The sequence below is a fragment of the Nanorana parkeri genome, unplaced genomic scaffold, assembly GCF_000935625.1.
Source record: "Nanorana parkeri isolate BGI_ZX_2015 unplaced genomic scaffold, ASM93562v1 scaffold549, whole genome shotgun sequence".
Classification (NCBI taxonomy): domain Eukaryota; kingdom Metazoa; phylum Chordata; class Amphibia; order Anura; family Dicroglossidae; genus Nanorana; species Nanorana parkeri.
Genome location: NW_017306817.1, coordinates 29,261 through 53,159, shown reverse-complemented (window position 1 = coordinate 53,159; position 23,899 = coordinate 29,261). Strand labels below are relative to the sequence as shown.

At 42.6% G+C, this 23,899-nt stretch overlaps 1 protein-coding gene across 1 annotated transcript; it reads left to right on the top strand.

Annotated features, from left to right (window-relative positions):
* Positions 1-238: 238 nt before the first annotated feature.
* DDX23 (DEAD-box helicase 23) lies at positions 239-21,263 on the top strand. The gene is made up of 17 exons (XM_018561890.1): positions 239-327; positions 3,269-3,470; positions 6,219-6,308; positions 7,735-7,828; positions 8,970-9,035; positions 10,383-10,521; positions 13,023-13,156; positions 13,252-13,364; positions 14,095-14,238; positions 15,111-15,336; positions 16,572-16,717; positions 16,810-16,987; positions 18,173-18,415; positions 18,509-18,660; positions 18,979-19,087; positions 19,400-19,574; positions 20,938-21,263. The coding sequence occupies exons 2-17, from the start codon at positions 3,286-3,288 to the stop codon at positions 21,159-21,161; spliced, it is 2,418 nt and encodes an 805-aa protein (XP_018417392.1). The 5' UTR covers positions 239-327; positions 3,269-3,285; the 3' UTR covers positions 21,162-21,263.
* Positions 21,264-23,899: the final 2,636 nt, after the last annotated feature.

The following is a 23,899-nucleotide window of genomic DNA, read 5'->3' as shown; positions in this document are numbered from 1 at the left end:
AAATATTCAGTCACGTTCTGTCAGGAAGGTGGTTTATACAACACAACTGTAATAATCCAGAATTCAGTCACTGCCTCATGTACACAGTGATCAGTGCCAGCTGTGAATCCCACTCCCTACCGCCAGGGGCGCTGTACCTGTAACAAAGACACTGCCGCACTATCAGAGAACTGCATGCCGGGATTTGTAGTTTGTTTTTAGAAAATTGTGCGTATTACGTTGTTTGTGTCCTGGTTTCCCGGCATGCAGCTGGTGCACGTAAGTAAGATGGCTGCCTGGTGAGGACGGAAGTGCAACGTTAGAATACAGCAGAGTGGCGGAATTGAGGTGAGAAATTTATGTAGAGGGTTCCTGGGTTTACAGCTATCATTGAATCTTCCAGTTTGCAGAGCCGGCACTATTCTTGGGGTCTGGCTTCCCACCTCTCCCCTTCACACAGTGGTAGCAGACTTTGTGGGTTTAGTCAGTGTGCACCCTATCACTTGTATAGGAGCTCGGGGAAATCGCTATGAGGGGAATTGATCAACACTTGAGCAGACGGAATCTGGAGCAGTTGCCTATGGCAACCAATCAGCGGCTATTTTCAGTTTGTTCAGTTAAGCTTGGAAGATGAAAGAGAGAAGCCGATTGGTTGTCATGCAGATCTGCTGCAGTTTTTGTGAGTTCACTTCTGTGTGCCTTATACCTGGGTTCTCCCACTAGTATATTAGTGATGGAACTGGCCACCTGCGCTGTGTATTGGGTACATCTCATCCCCATAGTGCTGGAGGGAAATATCCAGACTTCTGGGCCTCAGTGGGAAATAGATGACTTGAGGTGACTGTGCACCCCATCGTATGGGGCAATCCGTGCTGGACACCCAAGACATAGGTAGTGTATTCTTGTCACATGTGCGACCGAGCCATTGTGTTGTAATGCGGATAGAAACCGTGTAGAAATGGTGTGTTTTGTTATTGCACACCTGCTACTACTACTGAGTAATGTGCAGTGGAAAATCCTGGCAATCTATAGGAAGGAGCTGTAAACACCTTTGCCTGTCCCTTGCAGATAACTATTCAGAATAACTACATGTAGGGTGGCAGTTAAAGGAGAGCTATGGGGTCAGGGCTTTTCCCCATAGTTCTCCTAAGGGTAACGGGAGGACACAAACTAGCGTCCTCCCGTCACCCAAAGCTCAGTATACCGCAAGCTACAGCTCACGGTATACTGAGACGCCGCAGCCAGAACGCATCCTGACAATGCTGCATGAGTGACAGCTGGCTCTGCCTATCTAGAGGCAGAGCCAGCTGTACCCTCCCCCATCTGTTCTGCCAGTCAGCGCTGGAGGATCGGACAGGGGGAAGGGAATCCCTGCAGGGAGCCGTGAGTGACAGTCATGGCTCTCTGCAGGGATAGATCGAGAAGTGAGCGAGCGCCGGTATGTGTTCGCTCACCTCCCGATCTACTGAGCCGACCTGTGACAGTTTCATTGAGTGAAAATCACTCGCCTCATAATTCTCCTTTTAATGATTAAATGTTTTAGGTTCCTTCCACACATTAGCGGTTTTCCGTGCGTCTTGGTACGTGCAGAAATGCGCTAAGCATAAAAAATGTTTTCTATGCGTGTTGTTTACACTAGGGCACGGTATGAAAACACACATCCCGAAAAAAAGTCCAAGCGCGATTTTCTGGGAGGATTCCACACGCCCTCGTTAAAGTAACAGCTGCAAACGTGCGTATGCTATCGTTTTTGTGCTGGACAGAAAATGCTACCGCTATATGTGAATGAAGCCTGACAATGCTTGAACAGATAATTTTCTCCCCCCCAATTTTTCACAGACCCTCCCTACACCTATGTTCAGTTCAGGGTGCTGCCCAAGCGCTCAGGGAGGTCATACTGCTTTCCTTCCCTCCCACCATCCATCCATTTCCATGCCTTATACTCTGAACCTCAAACACAGGTGTATGGTGGGCTCTCCCTCGAGCCGTCATCAGAAGCTTATACTCTCCATCACTCACAGCTTAGGCCTGGTTAACACCTAGGCGATTTATCCCCCAAAACACAGATTCGCATTTACGTCAATGGAGGCCGTTCACACATTTGCGTTGCGTCACGTAGCGCAAAAAGGTGCAGGAGCTATTTCCGGGGCTTGTCACGTGCTTTTGTTCCTATAGACATCTCTAGGTATTGAAAACAGCTCAGTCACCGAGGTGTGAACCAGGCCTAACTCACACCACCTAAACGTGTAATTCTCTCCTATACGTTTGTATTGGAAACAAGTTGATGTTTGGTTCTTTGCACATGATTTTCCTTTTCTGTATGATCTCTCCTTTGGATTGTAATGTTATGTACGTTGACTGAGCTGTAAACACTCAGTATTGAACAGAAAACACTGAGAATGGGGTCATGGAGGATGATGAGACGTACATGTTAGCAGAGGCAGTCACCTTTTGAAAATGGCAGCTTCAATGATGCCGGATATTATAGTCAGCGCTCTTCTTCCGGTGATATGGCTGACCGTTCTGGCTCACAAATAGTGCAGGGATTGTGACATTTACATAACCCTCCCCTGCCCACCCTCACCCATTCACAGGATGTCTTGTGTTCTGTGAAACTAATGCAAGACTTTTTGTGAATGGAAGAGGGAGTCTAAGGCCACACGGGGCTAATGGCTGTGGATGCACATGGCAAGAACGTACGTATTCTTGCGGCAGGAGTCCCAGGTGGATCCATACAGCTTCGGCTGCTCTGCCCGTTCAAGTAAATGACAGGCTGACAGTGCAACCGTAGATGGAGCACTTATCTGCGGTTAGGGATAGGTGACTGCACACAGATGTGGCCGCTGTCACACCTGTGATTCCTGCCGCAGCTATTAGTCCTGTGTGCATGTGGCTTTAACAATATGATCCCCGCACTATATGAGCGATGGAATGGTCAATTTTTTTTCTCATTGTATGGTGTTTGAATTGGCCAAGTTTATCGTAAGTTTTCTTTAAAGATCAATAAAGTTGGGTATATCTTATTGAGCTATGTAGTAATCCCATTCTTTGTCTGGCCTCCTCAGAGTTCTAGAGGTTGTAGGAGAAATAGGAGGCCGACGTGCACTAATGTATATATTTTTGTTTCTGATTTCTTTTGCTAATAACTCGGAACATCTTATGTGTTCATCTATTGTTTCTAAGCAGTTACTTTATAGAATAGCCTAAAATATGTCAGTTGTCTTCCTATTCTATCTGTACTTATGGATATTTGCCTGTTAAATATTAAAATAACTTGTTTCTTTGACAGTTAGCCATACTGTAAAGATGGCTGGGGAGCTGACTGATAAACGTGAGCGCGATGGGTCGCCGTCCAAACACCGTAAGCGGTCTCATTCACGCTCTCCTGACAAGGAGCGTGACAGGAAGACTTCTCCATCCAAAGACAGGAAGAGGCATCGCTCCAGGGAGAGGAGATCTCGCAGCCGTTCACGCTCCAAGTCTAATGAAAGGTATGTATGTAGCAATGAGATTCATTGATTTTGGTATTTTGCTACAGTAGAATACAGTTAACTTCCTCTGTTTTAAGTACCAAACCATCTAAGGCCTATATTATCAATAGATCCCAGGGAAGAATAGATTATAGATAACAGGTAATATCGTTGTCACACTTGATTTTCAGTTGTGTATTTTGCCCTTTAATTTTTATTATTCTCACTTTTTTTTTTTTTTAAAGGTGATCATAGACATTGAATAATATTTGCCCAATTCAGTCTTCTATGTTTAATCTGAGAACATTTGTATGTTCCTATGTACCTCCAGGACCCTGGCTGACAATTCCTTGCTGAGTCTGGATAGATTTTCTTATCTGATCACAGTGGTTGCATCTAACACAGACACACAGGTGCCCACAGTGCTGCCCCCTTCATCCATAGACACATAAATGCAACATTGTAGAAGCATCCTTCCTCTAATAGTAGTCAGCAGCTTAAAGGGAATGTATTGTAGTAGTGTACATATTTTCTTTATTCTGATCTGGACTCAAAAAAAATATTTTACACAGAGAACTGGCTGAGTCATCGGAGTATCTCTATGAGACAGTCGGACATGGAAAGCCAAAAAGGAAGCTACATTTGCTTTCCTTTCTCAACCTGTTAGGGCTCTGGGAATCAATTGTCATGTGTTAATGTTTGTAAAGAAATTGGTAATGGTGCCTAAGCAATGCCCTTAAAATTGACCTTTTTGTCTTGAATTCCTTCCGATAAACAGTAATGCACTTACTGGTATGTGAGGGTGCCTGGACACTCCTGTGCCTACAGCCTCATAGTTGTATATCTGCATTGTGAGATCTAAGGCACTGTTGTTTCTGAATGCTAGTCTCAGGAAATTTGCAGTGAGATTTGATGTTATCACCACTCTGCTGCTCATTGTTCTCTTTGCTGGCAGCACTGACATGAGGAAGGAAAGCTTTGCCTTTACCAAGATGGCCTCATCTACATAGACAGGGGTGTGGAATGCCTATCGCCCGATGCCCGGGACTGTCAGTTTCGGGCACCGGGCGAGTAGTTTCTTTCTACATTTAGCCCGGCTGCGGGCAAGCAGCACGGCTAAATGTAGTGTGGGAGCCGTTTCGTATAAGTGATTTTAAACGGCTGTACAGCCGTCCAAAACCACTTGTAAGGAGCCTGAATCTCACTCCCCCTCGACTCTCTCCTATCTATCTCTCTCCGCCGGCCGTGTACCGGTCCCGGCTGCCTCTCTCTCTCTGCACCTGGGCTTCCTTTTTGCCGTGGTCTTCGGGGTCCCCCCCCCTCTTGTGGGGGATCCGTGACCACAGCAAATTAGGTTAGAGAGCACAGAGCAAGGCAGAGAACGCTTCTCGGCTTTGCTTCGTGTGAATAGTGACACAGGAATGTCGCCTTCCTGTCGCAGGAGAACGAGCACAGTGCTGTGCTAGAACTCCTGTGTTTGAGGTCACAGGGTCCATAAAGAGAACCTGTCGCCTCCAAAAGCTATCACACAAGGGTTTCTTAACCCTTGTGTGATAGCAATAAAGTAAAAAATAAAATATAACATTTAAAAATGTAACTACATAAAAATGGGAAAAATACAAAGGCGAAAAAAGTAAAAAATAATAAAAATAAATGATAAAAAAAAAAAAAGTACAATAAAATCATAAAAATTGAAATCAACCCCTATCATCTGAATGCGAATAAACGCATGCATGGGGCATTGTGTGTGTGTGCGCGGAGTGGGCGATCCGTTACCGCATGGCAATCATGCACAAAACCGTGTGGATGGCCAGGCGGTCACAGAATCGCACACCACCGCCGATCGTGCTGGCAGTGCCATTGTCTAATGGCATCCCAGTAACGCCAGGCAGATTGCGCCGTTTACCGCCGCAATAATGCCCGTGCATTCGCACACAATCGCGGTTGAAAACACATCACGGTGTGTGTCGCGAAAAAAAGGTACATGTACCTTTTTTCAGCGATTACCACGCGGATATAACCCATTGAAATCAAGGGGGCCGCGTGGCAACCGCACACGGTCGCCCAAGTCTGCACCCACCCCAAAGGGTAAATTCACTTTCCCAAGTAATTTGGGAAAATGGAATTACCTGCACAAATCTGGTCCCCTCTCTCCCCCGCTATACTTACCTTTCAGGGAACAGTCCTTCCCATCCGCCAGTACGGGTGTACTGTCTGTACCTGTGCCATGTATTCTGAATTTTGCTCACAAAATTCAAGCACTCGTTGGTCAGCGCCGTCACCTGACGGCACTGACCAATGAGAAGGTCTGCACTGCTAAATACGGTTTTGGTTACATTTTTTTTTTCTATTTTTTGCATCAGGACAAGTAGATTTCCATGAGGGACAAGTAGATCCGGCCCCCGTTTTAGTCTTTGGACAAGTAGTTTTAAAAAAAATTTCCACACCCCTGATAGATACACAGTACAGAACAAGGCATACAATGTCATTGATGGGGAAAAGATCAGCTGCAGGGAGATTGCAGGAAATCCTGGTGACTAGTCTTTTGCCCTCTGCCTGCCTTATTTGAGCACAGCTTCCAGAGTTCAGTTCCTTTTAAACTCTAAAAATGAAACTAGAATTACTAAACCCTATTAAGTTTTCCTGTACGGCAAAGGATACATGGCATATTTTACATATAAATATCAGTGTTGTAGAGACAGTACAGGGTTATGTACATCTGCAGGTTTCTCTCTAATTTTGCTTTGTTTTTGAAATTTTTGTTTTTAGGGACAAAAGACAGAAAGATAGAAAAAAAGATCGGGAGAGAGATAAGGATCCTCATCGTCGAGACAAAGACAAGGAGAAGAAAAAATCCAGGTAAACTCAGAATATTTTTTGCTTTCGTTTTTTGACACATGAATAAAAAATCTGAACTAAACCTCTAGGCAGGGTAAAGTTTTTTTGCAATAATGTGCTAGTATGTTCAGCAAACCCCCTACCTTCTAGCAAGTTTTCTTTTATTGAGGTTCATTCTGCTTTAAGTGCATGGGCAACCGAAGTTGATATTAAAAGAGAACTATGGGGTAACCTTTTTATCCCATAGTTCTCTTTAGGGTCACGGGAGAACATCTACTAACATCCTCCCATATCCCAAAGCTCAGTATATAGTGGGCTTTTGCCCACTATATACTGAGAGTGCCGCAGCCGGGATGGATCCCAACAATACTGGCTCACTGACAGTGGGCTCTGCCTTTCTAGAGGCAGAGTCAGCTGTGCCCACCCCCTCCCTGTCCTTTCTTCTAGACAGCGCTGGAGGATCGGAGAGGAAAGTGGGGGGAATCCCTGCAGGGAGCGTTGACTGACAGTCATCGCTCTCTGCAGGGAAATGATCGGGAATTGAGCAAGCAATGGTATGTGATCGCTCACTTCCCGATCTATAGAGTAGACCAGTGACAGTTTCACTGTCACACGTCGGCTCTAACTATGGGGATGAGTGTAAATCACTCACCTCATAGTTCTCTAATTTCTGTTTAATACTTCAGTGCTCTTTAGCAGACACACATACTTGCCTTTCTACAGGTTGGTCCAACAAGGTGTATTGAAGCAGTCACTTGCAGTGTGTCCAATTGACAACATTTTCTTTAGCATAGAAGTGAAAGGGGATGCCCGGCACTACCAACTAGCACTAGTACTTAATGTTGTGCTTTTGTTGGTTGTAAAGGCTGCTGTTAGTTAAACTTGTATAGCTAGGATTGCCATGCTCTTATTGTAACTATACCTTGTAAGTAAGCCTTGTAAGTATACCTTTTCTGCAGTAATTGTAAAGCCCATCTGTATCGGTATCTGTGCTTCCATTGTGGTATTTCCACTCAATTCCAGTCCCAGTGACAACCATCACCGGGAAAAGAATTTAACAGAATCTGCCCATTGATGGGTGATGGCAGGAAAATCCTGCCAATTTCTAACTCACCCCAGTACTAGTGCGGGATTGTTTTCTTTGTGCCGAGTCCCTTTTAGGAAGATTCATTTATTAGTTTATGGAGGCAGAAAAATAAAAACCAAACAGAAGTTCTAAGTATTTTCTACTGTATCTAAAGCAAAGGAAAAGGGTTTTGGTACTGTTGGGCTTAGTAACAAAGCACATGCTTACAAGTGGAATATAACTGAATAATATAGTCTGCAGTTAAACTTTGTTTTGTTAGGCAAGTAGTTGTGCATACCCTGATATTGGATGTTTGCTGTTAGTACCTTCTTTTGTGTTGCCGATTTTGCATTGCACAAAGTCTGTTTTTATTTGATTTAGGTCCCCATCTCCCAGCCGCAATAAAGACGCCAAAGTGAAAAAAGAGATTAAGAAGGAATCTGAAGAGGAATCTCAATCGGACAAGAAAACAAAGGTGAAACCCTTATTTCTATGCACTATTGCCCTGTGCAGTCATAGGGGCGTGTAAGACCGACGTCTTCTATAATTGTGTAAGAAGTATACACTGTAGGAAAGTTTGGGTCATATTAGGAAATGTCTCTGATCTGCTTCAGTACTATAGCCAAGGGCTCAGGTGGTGTGTGGTAGTTGAAGCTAGTAATTGTTTGATAAAGAAAAACATATTGCATTAAATCACTATTCACAAAACTGTGACCTTCTAGGTCAGGGGTGCCCATTAGGTAGATGGTGATCTACCAGTGGCTCTCAAAGCTGATGCTGGTAGATCACGAAGGGTGTGAATGGTGGCCCCTTTATTCCATTTTGGTATATTTATTTAGCTGTGCACACATGATTACCTATCCAGGGGAGAGAGCAAGGAGAGACGGCCAGGAATGAGAGAGCAAGGAGAGACGGCCAGGAATGAGAGAGCAAGGAGAGACGGCCAGGAATGAGAGAGCAAGGAGCGACGGCCAGGAATGAGAGAGCAAGGAGCGACGGCCAGGAATGAGAGAGCAAGGAGCGACGGCCGGGAATGAGAGAGCAAGGAGAGACGGCCAGGAATGAGAGAGCAAGGAGAGACGGCCGGGAATGAGAGAGCAAGGAGAGACGGCCGGGAATGAGAGAGCAAGGAGAGACGGCCGGGAATGAGAGAGCAAGGAGAGACGGCCGGGAATGAGAGAGCAAGGAGAGACGGCCGGGAATGAGAGAGCAAGGAGAGACGGCCGGGAATGAGAGAGCAAGGAGAGACGGCCGGGAATGAGAGAGCAAGGAGAGACGGCCGGGAATGAGAGAGCAAGGAGAGACGGCCGGGAATGAGAGAGCAAGGAGAGACGGCCGGGAATGAGAGAGCAAGGAGAGACGGCCGGGAATGAGAGAGCAAGGAGAGACGGCCGGGAATGAGAGAGCAAGGAGAGACGGCCGGGAATGAGAGAGCAAGGAGAGACGGCCGAGCGAGACAGCCGGGAGACCCGAGAGAGGTTTTTTTTTTTCGTTATCTCATGTAGCTCGTCCTTTGAAAAGTAGATCTTAACACAAAAATTGTGGGCACCCCTGTTCTAGGTACTGAATTCTGTATTGCAATTTGAGCTTTATTGATACTTTTTTGTGCATTCAAGGCACAACCACTTTCACTGGAGGAGTTGTTGGAAAAGAAGAAGAAAGAGGAGGAGGCTGAATCTAAGGTACACACCACATACATCTCTTGTTTGTTTTTGAGAACTTGAATGTTCCTGGTATCATTATTTTAGTGTTAATGGCACAGAATAGAACAAATCAGTATTTGTGCATGAGAGGATGGTGATTCATCCACGAATTTAAAAATAGAACTGCTGAGGTTTTCTGTATTGCCATAGTAAAGAATAATTTATCCATGAATGAAATGTTTTACATTTTACATAGCATCAAATATATTTAACCACTTGAAGCCCACGGTGTTAAACCCCCTTCCTGGCTAGGCCATTTTTTAGCACTGCTGTACTTTGACATTTATTCATGTCATTAATTTTATACCATTTTTTTGGGGACAGATAGAGCTTTCTTTTGGTGGTATTTAATCACCACTGGGTTTTTTTATTTTTTTTACTATAGTAAGGAAAAATGACCAAAAATTAAAAAATAAAAGTTTCCCCTATTTTAAATGATAAAACATTTATTATTACCCCATTTTTTGGTAAAATATAAAAGATGGGGTCATGTTGGGTAAAAAGACATTAAACATGTCAAGCCTTAAAATTGCGCGCGACCCGAAACCTCAAAAAACTACAATACCCAAAATTTGCCAAGGGTGACGCTTTAAAAGCTTTTACCGCTCATCATTTTAGTGTTATCCATGACTGATGGCCCTAAAATTATTGCTCTCCGACGTTCTCGGTGATATGCAACATGTGTAACGCAATTGTCGTTTTCGCGCGCTGGTGCATCTGATGCATATTTACGTTTATGGGTGGGGGACTTAACAATTTTTGTAGTTTTTTTTTTTCTAACAACTTTTTTTTTTTACACTTAATGTTATTGCAATGACATAGGGGGATAACAATCCCCCTATATAATAGCAAAGGCACACTGACAGGTCCCCTTTATGGAGACATTAGGGGTCTCTAAACCCCTAATGTCACCTGGGGACCCCCAAAGAAGCTTATGAAGCAGAGATCTGCTTTATCAGCTTCTTCTCTCTGGCTATAGCAGCCAGAGGACTGACAGGTGAATGCGGAATTGATGTAATAGAGGGCTGCACTAGAGGTGGTGCAAGCAGGCAGCACATACAAGCGATCGGCAGGCTATAAAGCCGCCGATCGCTTGTATGTGAAACAGCCGGGTTTTTTCTGCCCATGCACGCAGAAAAAAAAGAGCCGTCTATTTACGGCAACCCACCAATGTGAGTTTGCCGTCTGTCCGTTTTTTCACAACAGGCCGGACGGCAAGCTGTTAATAAAGCCTTCAGTTCTACACCATACAGAACATCCTGCTAGGGAAGGAGTGTTTTAATGATGAACATTGCATTAATAGCCATTTTATTTATTGTTGCATAGCCGAAATTCCTGTCCAAGGCAGAACGGGAGGCTGAAGCACTGAAACGCAGACAATTGCAGGTGGAAGACAGACAAAAGTTTATAGATGAAGAACGCAAAAAAAGGAAACAGTTCCAGGAGCAGGGCAGAAGGATGCTTGGTAATGTTGTGCTTCATCAATAATGTTCAGTACCATGTTATGTAAACACTATCTAAAAGTTTTTTTCATTTTTGGATTAGCTAGAGTAGAGAATAGTTAAAACCCATGTCAGTGTTTGGTTTTTTTTTTGCCACCTTGTGTCTCCAAAGTTAGAAAAATCCCCCTTAGACTGTTCTAGAACAAGTGGCCCCATTGGAAGACTTGCCCTCTATTCTAGTGACAACTCCATTTTGGATTTTACCTAATTTTCAGTCTTGAACAGTGGTCAGCAGTAAATATGAAGAGAGTGAATCTCCCTAACGTGACCCACGTGGCCAGGTACCTAACCTCTCACCACATCTAAAGTTAAAAATAGTTTTTGCACATAGGTACACTTAAGTGCAAAGATGTCAAAATTGTTAGTGAAGTAATAGATAAGTCAATTTTTATCTCAATTGTTTTTGGCGACTATTGCGGTTCAGTTTTATTTATCTGCCAGAACATCGGCTCTGCTTACCTTCTGGTTGGTGTGTAGATGATGCTTTGAATGTTTTTTTTACTAATAGATCAGTGGTTCTCAGTCTTAGGGCCTTATAAAATCTTTCAAAAACTTTCCATGCCAACAGTAAAAAAAACATAAACAAACGAATGCTTATACAAAAAAGTATGAGAATACAATATGTGTTGTAATTTAAATAGACACAATGACAAATATTAAGTCTTATTTAAGGGTTTTTCTTTTTTTTTTTCTCTCAGAAGAAGTAGGAGGGATGTGCTGTGAGCAGGAGGGGAGGGTGCTGGCTGTGGCGTGATGTTCAGTAAACCAGGGGGGGTGTGCTGGGGAGAGATATGCTGGGCTGGCTGCATGCTGTGAGAAGTGGGTGGACAAATGTGCTGGATACCTATTCACATCCCTTGGGTTCTGTGCTTGCAATCTCTACCTCTCCTGCTGACACAGTGCTGTGGAGTGGTGGATGGATCTCCCGTGGACTGGCCAAGACAAGAGCCAGGGCCATGGAACTGGACAGTAAAGGAGGAGCTTTGCATCGGAGAGAGGAATGTCCTTAGCATAATGTTTGTAGTTGCCACTGGTTTAATTTAGGCATGGGCATGCAGTTCAGTGTAATGTGCCAACACAGTGTAAACAATTATGGGCACCGGCACTCTAATAGTAGAATAACGTCTATTTAATGACGTCCATGCAAAATTATACTTATTGCAACCGTCATAATAGTACTTATTGCAACGTTTTGGGGTCACGCAGGATCCCCTTCATCAGGCAGAACAAGTTGTTCTGCCTGATGAAGGGGATCCTGCGTGACCCCGAAACGTTGCAATAAGTATGTTTTTACACGGACGTCATTAAATAGACGTTATTCTACTATTGCAGTGGCGGTGTCAATAATTGTCTGTACTATTTTGATGGTGTCCATCTGTCAACTACCGATGCACCCATCTTTTTACTATGGATGAGCGGTCAGGAGTGCAATGGGTACATGGACTGTAACACAGTGTAAACAGACACCCTGGAACACCAGCCAATCATTATTAAAGATCTGATACTGTCATGTGACAATGTCAGACGTGTGCTGTTAGGCTGCAGCTTCAGAGTGTGTGGTTCCAGGTTGTTTTTACACATTACACTCCGTGAACTACAGGACCATGACTGTTTAAATGTATTTTATCCAGTGTTGGGACAGGATGCTCTGGGGAACATGCCTAAGTGCTCCCCAGTCATGCTAAGATCGATGGAGCTAGCATAACCACCTGTACTGGCACAGTGGGAAGAAATAACAGCCCCAAGATTACCACAGTTGAAAAGAAATACTTAGTTCTACTATTTGCCCACAATTAACATTGACAGATATACGCAGGGAGAAATAACGCACACTACGACAAGTGCATATTATGTGTTTGCCCGCACTTTCCCACAAGGTAATAGCCAGTTAGAGCCTGGGGCATGCTCACAATACCTACCCTGCCCTTCCCCCTTCTCGGCGATGCCCAGGAAGTATGAATGTCAGGGAAGCAATAGTAGTGGTCACAGGTAGCTGAAAATGCAATCAGCCATCTAGCATACTCGGGTCTCTGGCAGCTGTCATTTCCACACTCTGCGGCATTGCTACAGAGGGGATGTTGCTGCATGCGTCTCCCCCCCCATCCCATGCTGTAGTTGGCTGCGCCCCAAAGCAGGGGTCTCCTCTGGCTGTATGTGGGCCCTACCCTACCCTGATTGCGGCGGTTATTTCCCAAAGCTGAGAGTTCTGCCAATGCATTGCCCAGGAGAGGGAATCAGTGATCGAGAACCGCTGAACTAGATCATCTTCATCAGGGGTATTATGGAGCAAAGTCGGCAGGAAAACCAGAAGCCCTGTGCAGTCAGTTTATGTTCACTTTAAGCCATTAAATTCTATTCTAAATATGTTCTAATATATGCTAATAACTTCTTTTATGTTCCTAAACCGATTTCACATGATTGTAAATTGCCTTCAGTATTAAAATATCTTGGTTTTAATTTTTAGAGGATCCTCAGGAGCGAGAAAGGCGAGAGCGGAGGGAGCGCATGGAGCGGGAAAACAATGGAAATGAGGATGATGAGGGAAGGATAAAAGTCAGAGAAGAGAAGGATAAAACAAAAGAGCTACAGGCTATAAAGGTAAATTATATGCTGCTGGTATTTATTTTCTTTAACGCTGAAGATGTCACTTGTAAACAGTTCATCTACAACCTTCATTTTGAAACCATTTCTAGGAGCGTTACCTTGGAGGACTAAAGAAAAGAAGGCGGACACGGCATTTGAATGACAGGAAGTTTGTGTTTGAATGGGATGCATCAGAAGATACTTCTATTGATTACAATCCATTGTAAGTAACAATGATGCAAGATTGGTTGTATAGAGATGGTGAGAAACTAATGAAGGGAACTCATACTAATGTTTCCATACTAGTAAATTATCACAAATTCCTGAGGTGCTGGAGAAGGATATTGAGGACACAGTCCTTAATCTCCTAGTTCCCTGCTGGGCAGCCTGACCGTAACCTAGCAGGTGCTTGAAGGAAAGAAAATGACACTCTTATTCATCTGTTTTTCCACTTGGCACCCTGAACACAGAAAGATCGGACTGGTTGGTGGTATCGCTGATGGTAACAGCAGAGCAGTGAAGGCAGCAGTGGATTGGGGGATCGACCACACCATTCGTATTTTGTAGAAGTGATTGTGTGGATATACAGCCACCCAGATCAGCTTTACTCTCAGCAGAGGCCATAGATTCAATAAAATAAATTCAGGGAATATACTATTCTCTGCTATTCTCACAATTTCTGTATGGTTATGGCTCATTCCCTCTGAAACTTTACGGAAATGCTTGACAGACTGTTTTGACCCCAATGCCCTTTAGACAGTGGCTCTAAATCACACATTGGTATTTGAGAGCTGTGGTCCTTTGTCCCGAATACTCAAACTGATTGCATGTTTGGCTACTTATTTATTTGTTTCTAGTGCAATTTAGGTGCATTTCTGGCCAATATTACAATTCTGCAAATTGTACATGGCTCAAAGTCGAGTTCTGAATAAGATATCTCTTGTTTTTTCCAGGTACAAAGAACGACACCATGTCCAGCTCCTTGGTCGTGGCTTCATTGCAGGTATAGACCTGAAACAGCAGAAGCGTGAACAGTCTCGGTTCTATGGAGACCTTATGGAGAAGAGGCGGACATTAGAGGAGAAAGAACAGGAGGAGTAAGTGAACTACAAAACAGCAAAATATTATTTAAAAAAAATAAATAGTTTAATGCTGTTCAGTTTTTGAAGAGAACACCACACAAGGGGTAAGGTTAAGTACTTATCTAGCTCACACCTATGCCAGCGGTGTATTTCTAGTGCCTATTGTAACCCGTTTACAGTATAATGCCCTATGTTGATCATAATATCCTTATGTACCATCATTGCCAACAGTGAATAAGTGTCAGTACACCCGTTCCAGTAAAGCAGTTTACTGGAGTTCAATGCAGACTAACGTGAGATTACGGGGACACAATGACCCTCTTTCTAAAGGTAACATACGGAACGTTCTGCATGTTTCCTTGAGAATGGGGGCTATTGCGTCCCTGAAATTTTTCTGTATGAAACTCCAGTAAATGGCTTAACTGGAGCTGGATGTGCTGACACTTATCTGCACTGTGCCATGGTTGGTCGAGCACCCCAACTTAGTTCTGGCAGTAGAGACGTTTGTGTGGGACGGTTTATTTGAATTTATGCTATTGGACATATGTGGCACCAAGACTGTTTTTCCAAGAACTCCTTTATTGCATCTTCTTGACATCAGATAAACAGTAGAGGTAACGGGAATACAAGGTTCTTGGCCCTTTGTGAACAGGATGCTTTTTTATTTTTTTTAAAGCTATAGGTATTAACCTTTAGGAAAAAGTCTTTAGAAGCCTTGGATGTTTTGATGAGAACCTATAAAAGCTGTTTTATCTGTTTAACCAGTCTTTCTAGCAGTAGTTCTTGCTCTGGTTGTATGTAATGTGCTAATCCTGGCAACTCTTCAGTTTAGGGGCACCCTGCTGGATTTCTATAGCTGTCATTGTGATCTTTTTTTCCACTTACAGAGTGCGCCTGCGCAAGGTGAGAAAGAAGGAAGCCAAGCAGCGCTGGGATGACAGACACTGGTCTCAGAAAAAGCTGGAGGAGATGACAGACAGAGATTGGCGTATCTTTAGGGAGGACTACAGCATTACAACCAAAGGTGGCAAAATTCCCAATCCAATTCGCTCCTGGATTGACTCTATCCTGCCGCCACATATTCTGGAAGTTATTGACAAGTGTGGATACAAGGTGTGTTTCATCAATAGAAATAATCACTATATGATATCATGTCTGCAGTGGACATGAGCTTCACGAGTAGTTTGATGACCTTTTAAAATGTGTGAAACAAACCTGTACTGGGAGAAATACAGAGGTTTGCCATTTTTGACCTGGAAATGTTAGTTGCTTTGGTTGTCTGACTTCAGTACTGTTTGAGTCACTGGCATAAACCAGTATAGGTATCAGCAAAGTCTGAGTGAAGTCAGAACTTTATCTGTATGCTTGCTCCATGTCTGTATCCCAGAAAGTTTATTTTATAACCAAATGAATAGCCAGAGCTCTCTGTGTGTGTGTGTGTGTGTGTGTGTGTGTGTGTGTGTGTGTGTGTGTCTGTCAAAAAGTAAAGGCAATTTATGAATTATGCGTAAACCAGAACGGAGAGAAGCTTACACAATGCAGCATATTTACATAGCCTGTTGGATAGTTCGACCGTGCGCAGTGCAGTGCTCGGACTATTGTTCACGTGGACAGAAACATGGAAGCTCCATTGCGAGATTGCATCATGGAAGAACAACATGCCGTAGTGCGCTTTCTTTGGGCAGAGGGAGTGAAACCAGTGGAAATTCACCATCGGCTGTTGGCTTAAACCTGCAATTTGGGGAATGATGTCCAAAACAGTAGAGGCCGTGCAACACCTGGCTTCAGCAGCAGCCGAAAAGCTCCTTTGCAATACAACAGAAGCCAGTTGAACGATACAACCCCTGCATCATCTTGCATGGGGACTGTGTGGAAAAGTGATACGTTCAAGTGCTCACAGTTACTTCTATGAAAGCCAAATAATGTGTTTTGCCTTTATTTTGTGATTCTCCCTAGTATCTATATATGTAGATGTGTGGAAGATTCACAATTAGGAGTTGCTTGTGGCCACTTTCCCTCCTCAGTATGTCATATTGGTCTGTGGTAGCAGATAGATATCAGTTATGAGCGTGTGGCATAGTTCATTACCTATTTTTTATGTTATCAATATGTTAGATTTTAGACAACTTTGTTGATGAACTATGACACTTCTTTGGCGAAGTCCATCGTTTTTAGTGTTAGTTTTTATAGAGTTGATGGTTCGTTTACCCTTTTAAAATTTTATAAAAAGCATGTAGTTTTCCCGAATTTTGAAACCATAATGTAGTGTGTATAATCCGAGTATTATTGGGATTTTAGACAATGAGCAAAATGAAAGTTTTTTTCACTTTATTTGATGTATTCTACAGGAACCAACACCTATTCAGAGACAAGCCATTCCTATTGGTCTGCAGAATCGTGATATCATCGGTGTAGCCGAGACTGGTAGTGGTAAAACTGCTGCCTTCCTTATTCCTTTGCTGGTCTGGATCACAACTCTGCCCAAGATTGACAGGTTAGACGACTGTTCATTTGCAGGCAGCAGTGTCTCCTAGAGCTGGCAGTAACCTACAATCAGTATCTCTTCTTCTTTTTCTCTGATTTTAGGATTGAGGAGTCAGACCAGGGACCTTATGCTATTATTCTGGCTCCAACAAGAGAGTTGGCCCAACAGATTGAGGAGGAAACCATCAAATTTGGAAAGCCGCTGGGTATTCGAACTGTGGCTGTTATTGGTGGTATTTCTCGTGAGGACCAAGGATTCCGTCTGCGAATGGGGTGTGAGGTAAGTGTGTATCACAGGTAATAATATTTTCTTTTTCATAGTTGTCTCTTCTATGAAGTAAGGTAATCAAGCTTCTAATATGTACATAGACATGCATTGTGTAGAACTAATCTATATCAAATAATGTGTATAGATCACAACCATATTTTATTACTCTTGCCTGTGTAGGCAGGACCTTTTGCAGCCTTTTGATGTTTTTGCTGTAGCTAGTATATGCCCAGCCATAGAGAACAATGCTCTGCCATCCTACTTTTGCCTACGCTGACAAGGTCGGCATCTAATGCTTATTTCCTTTTTTAATAAGGTGGACAAGCATAGCCCTATGCCCAGTTTATGTTAAAACTACAGTCACCTTTACATCAAAATTTAACAAAAACATCTGTTAAGCTTATTTAAATTTTTAGGAAGGAGTCAGGAAAAGGGCACTGCATAAGCCAGTACACAGTTGTTTGATGAAGTTGCTCCCACCTACCACCAGAGGGAGCACTTGGTAGACAGGACTCCATGTCAGTCTGCTGATTGCTATGTGTTGAACACACCGTTTTCTGGAAAGACAGGTAGTGCATTTAATTTATTGTACAAGCTGCAGGGACAGGACCAGATGATCTGTACAGAAAGTGCAGTTGTCCTTTTAAATGCATAATTTTTATGTTTTGAATAGGGTGTTATTGTCTCCCTCTATAATACACAACTGAAGATGCATCTAAACATGGGTGTTTACTAGGGGTGCACCGATACCGAGAATTTTTTTTAATGGTACTCGCCAATACCAAGTACCGCTGCTGTTGGCTTCTTGATTGCCTGGGAAGCCGGTGTTCTAGGGAAAGGACACTGGCTTCACTTCCCGAGGCTGCCTGGCTTCTTGACCAATCAGGGAGCCGGGTGGCTGCCATCCGGCTTCCTGATTGGCTAGGAAGCCGGCTTCTTGACCAATCAGAATGCCGGGTGGCTCCCGACTTCCTGATTGGCTAGGAAGTTGGCTCCTTGCTCCCTCGGCACTGCCAGTCAGGGGGAGATCTCCAGTATCGGAGCATTTGGGCAGGTACAAGTACTTGCCCAAATACTTGATATTGACACCGATACTAGTATCGATATCAGTGCGTCCCTAGTATTTACAACTGTAAATATTTTTCTTTTTCAACGCTATTTTTATTCACAAGTGACTTTCTTTTCCTCAAATCAAAGATTGTGATTGCCACTCCTGGACGTCTTATAGATGTACTTGAAAATCGCTACTTAGTACTGAGCCGCTGTACATATGTAGTATTGGATGAAGCTGATCGTATGATTGACATGGGTTTCGAGCCAGATGTCCAGAAGATCTTGGAGCACATGCCAGTTACCAACCAGAAACCAGACACAGATGAAGCAGAAGATCCAGAAAAAATGACTGCCAACTTTGAGTCTGGAAAGCACAAGTACAGACAAGTAAGTTAATGCGGAAGTCAAGTAGACTTTCGGATTTTTCTATGTTTTTAAATGTATTGCTTCAAAATAATTTGTATTTCTTCTTTTCTGTAGACGGTCATGTTTACAGCTACCATGCCTGCAGCTGTAGAGCGGCTGGCCAGAAGCTATCTGCGGCGACCCGCAGTGGTGTACATTGGCTCTGCTGGTAAACCACATGAAAGAGTTGAACAGAAAGTGTTCCTCACGTCTGAAGCTGAAAAGAGGTGAGTATTTTTCATGGTTAAAATTAATTTTGGACACTTTCATTTACGAAGCGCCAATTAGGATAAAAGGCGTCTGTGGGAACAGAAGGCGCAGATTACATCTCCAACACATCTGCTCAATAATCATAGACTCACTTTAAATAGCGAAACAAGGATCCCGTATTTGACCAATTTTTGGGACATTCGCCATTTTAAATCTGTTTTCTGAGCCAGAAAGTGGACAACAATCTACTAAAGTTCCAGTAAACAGAATATGGTATGTTTTTAGTTTGCAATTATTCAGTGTCATGCTTTAACTTTGTGTTCTACCTATTTTAGGAAGAAGCTGCTTAATATCCTGGAGAAAGGATTTGACCCGCCAATCATTATCTTTGTCAACCAAAAGAAAGGTTGTGATGTTTTGGCCAAGTCCCTTGAAAAGATGGGGGTACGTATGTCTATCATTTACCTTTTTATTGTATATGTTTTTTACAGCTAGCAACAGGGATTTAACTGATATATTTATATAATAACTTTTATTGGTTGGATCACTCTTTACTTATTTATGCTCTCAAATTACTTTGCTATATTTTAATGTTAAGCTGTCAATTCTTTGCATTTTTGTTTTCTTCAACATCAAGTCAGGCTACTATATTTGAAAACACATGGTGACTTGATTGAGATAGGAAGGAGTGAGAAGTAATTTGATGGAGTATTGAGAAATCGTGAGTCTCTTGACTGTGTTTGCTTTCTTCCTTAGTACAATGCTTGTACTCTTCATGGTGGTAAAGGTCAGGAACAGAGAGAATTTGCACTGTCTAACCTGAAAGCTGGAGCCAAAGATATTCTGGTTGCCACTGATGTGGCTGGAAGAGGTATTGATATCCACGATGTGTCCATGGTGGTGAACTACGATATGGCTAAAAACATTGAAGGTATGTGCTTTATTTCTGTTATATCATGTCACAAACATATATTCTTTTTGATCGCTTACAAGATGAGCCATGACCTTAACTAGTTCAGGACATTTGACCTAGAGTTGTTCTGTTCCACACACATAAATGTCAAGTCCAGTTCTCAGTTTGATAGCGGTGTGGTGCAGAGCTACTGTCAGAGGCCATTGTGTCTCTAAACATGATTAAAGGAGAGCTATGGGGTTAGGGCTTTTCCCCATAGTTCTCCTAAGGGTAACGGGAGGACACAAACTAGCGTCCTCCCGTCACCCAAAGTTCAGTATACCGCGAGCTACAGCTACTCAGACACCGCAGCCGGACCGGAACCCGACAATTCAGTCTGGATCCACCCAGCTGCGTGAGTGACAGCTGGCTCTGCCTATATAGAGGCAGAGCCAGCTGTACCCGCCCCCTCCCCTGTCCGTTCCGCCAGTCAGCGCTAGAGGATCGAACAGGGGGGGGGTAATCCCTGCAGGGAGCCGTGAGTGACAGTCACGTCTTTCTGCACGGATAGATCGAGAAGTGAGCGAGCGCCGGTATGTGTTCGCTCACTTCCCGATCATTGTCACAGGTCGGCTCAGATTATGAGGCCGAGTGAAAATCACTCGCCTCATAATTCTCCTTTAATATCAGTGCTTGTTAAAATGTACATCAGAAAGTTAAGAGCAGCTAACTAAAAATATTTTCTGCAAATAAAAAATTTTCTTTTTTAAATGTAAAATTCTCCCTATTTAATCCTAATTTTCCATAACTAGGTCTAATTCGTTCCTGTTCCTGCTATCTCTAGCTGATTTTTTTTTTTCCAGCAATCTTTTTTTATCCTTCTTTTTTTTTTTTTTTAAAGTGATCTCATTTTTTTTTTTTTTCCACCATTTTTTTTTTCCCTTTTTTTTTTTTTTTTTTTTTTTTTTTTATGCTTTTATTTTTTTTTTATAAATGTGTGCCAGAAACATTAATTTCCTGATGAAATTTGGACACTTCTATATCTTTAGTTGCACCAGTTGTTTTAAACGTCAGTGGTCGGACTGCAAATAAAAAATGTTTCCTTTTTATATCGTTTTGAAATATAGATAAAATGGGGTCATTTTTACATGACAATGCTACTAAAAGATAGCCATATTGGTCCAAAAAACATTGCATCACTCCTGTGTCATAAGTAACGATAGTTATTTTGGAATTATTACAACCATGAAATGAAATATGTCCCTGGAGCCTAACTAGTTGAAATTGTACTTTTCTTATCGGGGGCTAATTGTATGATATAGAAAATACTAGGGTCCACATTGACCAAAATGGCATTGTACCGTTTGTTCTTTTTGCTCACTTTTATTTTCTCTCTACACAGACTATATCCATCGTATTGGTAGAACTGGTAGAGCTGGTAAGAGTGGTGTTGCCATCACTTTCCTCACAAAAGAAGATGCCTCTGTCTTCTATGATCTCAAACAAGCCATCCTTGAGAGCCCGGTGTCGTCATGCCCGCCTGAGCTGGCTAACCATCCCGATGCGCAGCACAAGCCTGGCACCATCCTTACCAAGAAGAGAAGGGAAGAGACTATCTTTGCTTGAGCTGTACCTAAAGACAGTATCTTGTGTTTCTCCGCACTTCTTTGTGTCCCGAGTTTTATATGGATCAGATTTACCTTGAGCATAAAGAGACTAGCAACAGTGACTTCTTTACTTATCAGAAGATTGTAAAGGGCCCTTCACCCAAGTCTTTTCACTTACAGAAGGGCCGATATCATGGTAGGATTATCAGTTTCTCCAGCCTGGTGTGCTAAAGAGAGGCAAACCAAATGTGTCCTTTATAAATAATTGTTCCTTTAAATGAAACATGGACAATAAACCATTTGTAGGTGTCAACTGTATCATCTACTGCCTGTTTATTTCCCGTGTTACATCACACTTCACAGCTGTGGGTTTTTTTTATGTGTAGAGCAGTTACTTTGGGTGTAAGATTCAAACAAAGTCACCATTTCTGTTTATATAATGAAGGTAAACTTTTGGATTGAGTCTGTTATCATACACTCCTTCTCCAGAGGTACTAATGTGGTGCACTAAACCCCAAACTCTACAGGGTTTGTATGCCACCGTCTACCAGCAGGGTACTTTGAAGACCTTGAATATCTAATGCAAGTATGGGTGACAGTCACACCAGAAAATGTTTTCAATGGTTCCAAGGCAAGAGACTTAAATGCACTGAAAAAGTTTGGCTTCCTGCATGATACTTCAAAGCCTGAAGTTACTTAGGGGTTTATTTATAACCAGTTTGCAGAGCCGTTCACTGTACACATATTTCTGGACATTCATTCATTGTGCAAATAGCTGGAAAAATGGAAGTTCTTAGATATATTTTCATTTAAAGTCAAATATATTTAACGTAATACGGCATTTTGGCCACTAGATGGAGGTGAGGAGCATATACTCACCTCCATCTAGTGGCCATAATGCCGTATTACATTAAATACAATCGACCTGAAAAGAAAATATATCTAAGAATGTTCTTCATCTATTAGCACAGGAGGAATGTTCAGAAAGATTGTTGGGGTGAATGGCTCTGTGAACTGGTTATAAATAGACCGCTAAGTATTTAGTCTTTTCAGAGCCTCCCTTCTAATTAGTGAGAAATATATAAATCCTCAGTGCTTTGCACTTGGCCTTATGTAATGGAGGTGTGTGCTGGAAAATGTCTAATCTGCTTTAAATCATATTCCGGCCTTTCTGACAAACATGATATCATCACACAAGGCAGCGAAATAATACAATTTGTCATGACCTCTTTTGTTTTAATGCAGAGGGTTTTTTTTGTAGATTCTGTTGTACCCAAATCTTCAGATTTCCCATAGTGGCTTGTCTTCAGCTGTGTACTGTTATCTTTACGCAATGCTGTTCACTAAAACGAGAGTTACCCTTGAAATTCAACTTATTTCTTATTTTGTAATCTAGATGGTCTGTTGCTGTGTGGATTTTAATGTCCTCTACTATCTAGTTTCAGGTAAAACAACTTAGGCACCCAGATTGGCTTTTGTCTATAAGACTTGCAGGGGGCAGCTAGGTATGCAGAGCTGCACCCACTTCCATCCCATGAAGAGAGTTCCCTCTAGAACTCTACTCTCTCTAGTAGAAATTACTGTTTTTTGCCTCCATAAGGTAACTACTAATACGTTTCCTTCAAGCAAACCTGTTCTTCGCCCATTTAGGGCGACATGTTAATTTTAATGGTGGTCTCTGCAGCAGCACAAACTTTTGGTCATGGAGCATGTGGTTTAGTCCCCTTCCTTTGGTGAATGGCCGCTCAGGCACATGGTACTCTTACATGGGGGCAGTGTTAAACTCTTAGTAATCTAAGAGTCTTCCACAAAGTCGGATCTTTACTTCCAAAGTTCAAATGTTATCGGGGAGCTGAAGGGTCTGCCATTAAAGTGAACGTATTATTTTGTCCTCTATGACCAAGGCACATTTTCCATTTAATTAAATGTATCAGCAAAATATGTTTCTTTATAGATTCATTTATGTGATTTTTGGAAAACAAATGGTCCACACAAGGATGTATATTGCTTTTTACTCTACCAGTCTTCTTCACTGACTGCTGTCACCGATACTAATCTCAAGTCTCATCCCAGTGACTTGCTGTTAGTTTTCAAATGTGAAAGATATATCAATTTTATTAGTTTTAAAATGTACTCGTAGTAATCTGCTTAGTGTACTGACAGGAAGACTGTTGCTGTAAAACATTGTTTTGGTAGAATTCAGTCAAGAACATATGCAACATTTGTGCATTTTGTACATGGACTTCTCCTTTTTACTGTTCTGTATAAATATAGAATCTGCTAAAAATGTCACAGAGCTGAGTGTTTGTGACCCTTTGCTTCAAGTCTAGATAGGCAGAGCCAGCTGTCACTCACACAGCTGGGTGGATCTCGACAGTAATGTTGGGATCCGTCCCAGCTGCGCCGGTCTCCGTATACCGCGAGCTGTAGCTCGCGATATATACTGAGCTTTTGGTCACGGGAGAACGTTTGTATATGTCCTCCCGTGACCCTTAGGAGAACTACGGGAAAAAACACTTACCCCATAGTTCTCTTAAGGACTGGTAAGTTGCAATACATCAAACTATTGGCCTTTGGGGGTAGACACACTTTAAGTACTGATACTGGTTACAGCATCCAGAGCCAAGTTTATTTTATTTTTTTAAAGATGCTTTTAAAGGGTTGGCACACCTTTTAGACCTTAGTTAGGGTTTAAGCATTGTCGCATACAGAATTCCCCTAACTGCCCCCCCCCCCCCTTCCCAAAATTCCCGGGGG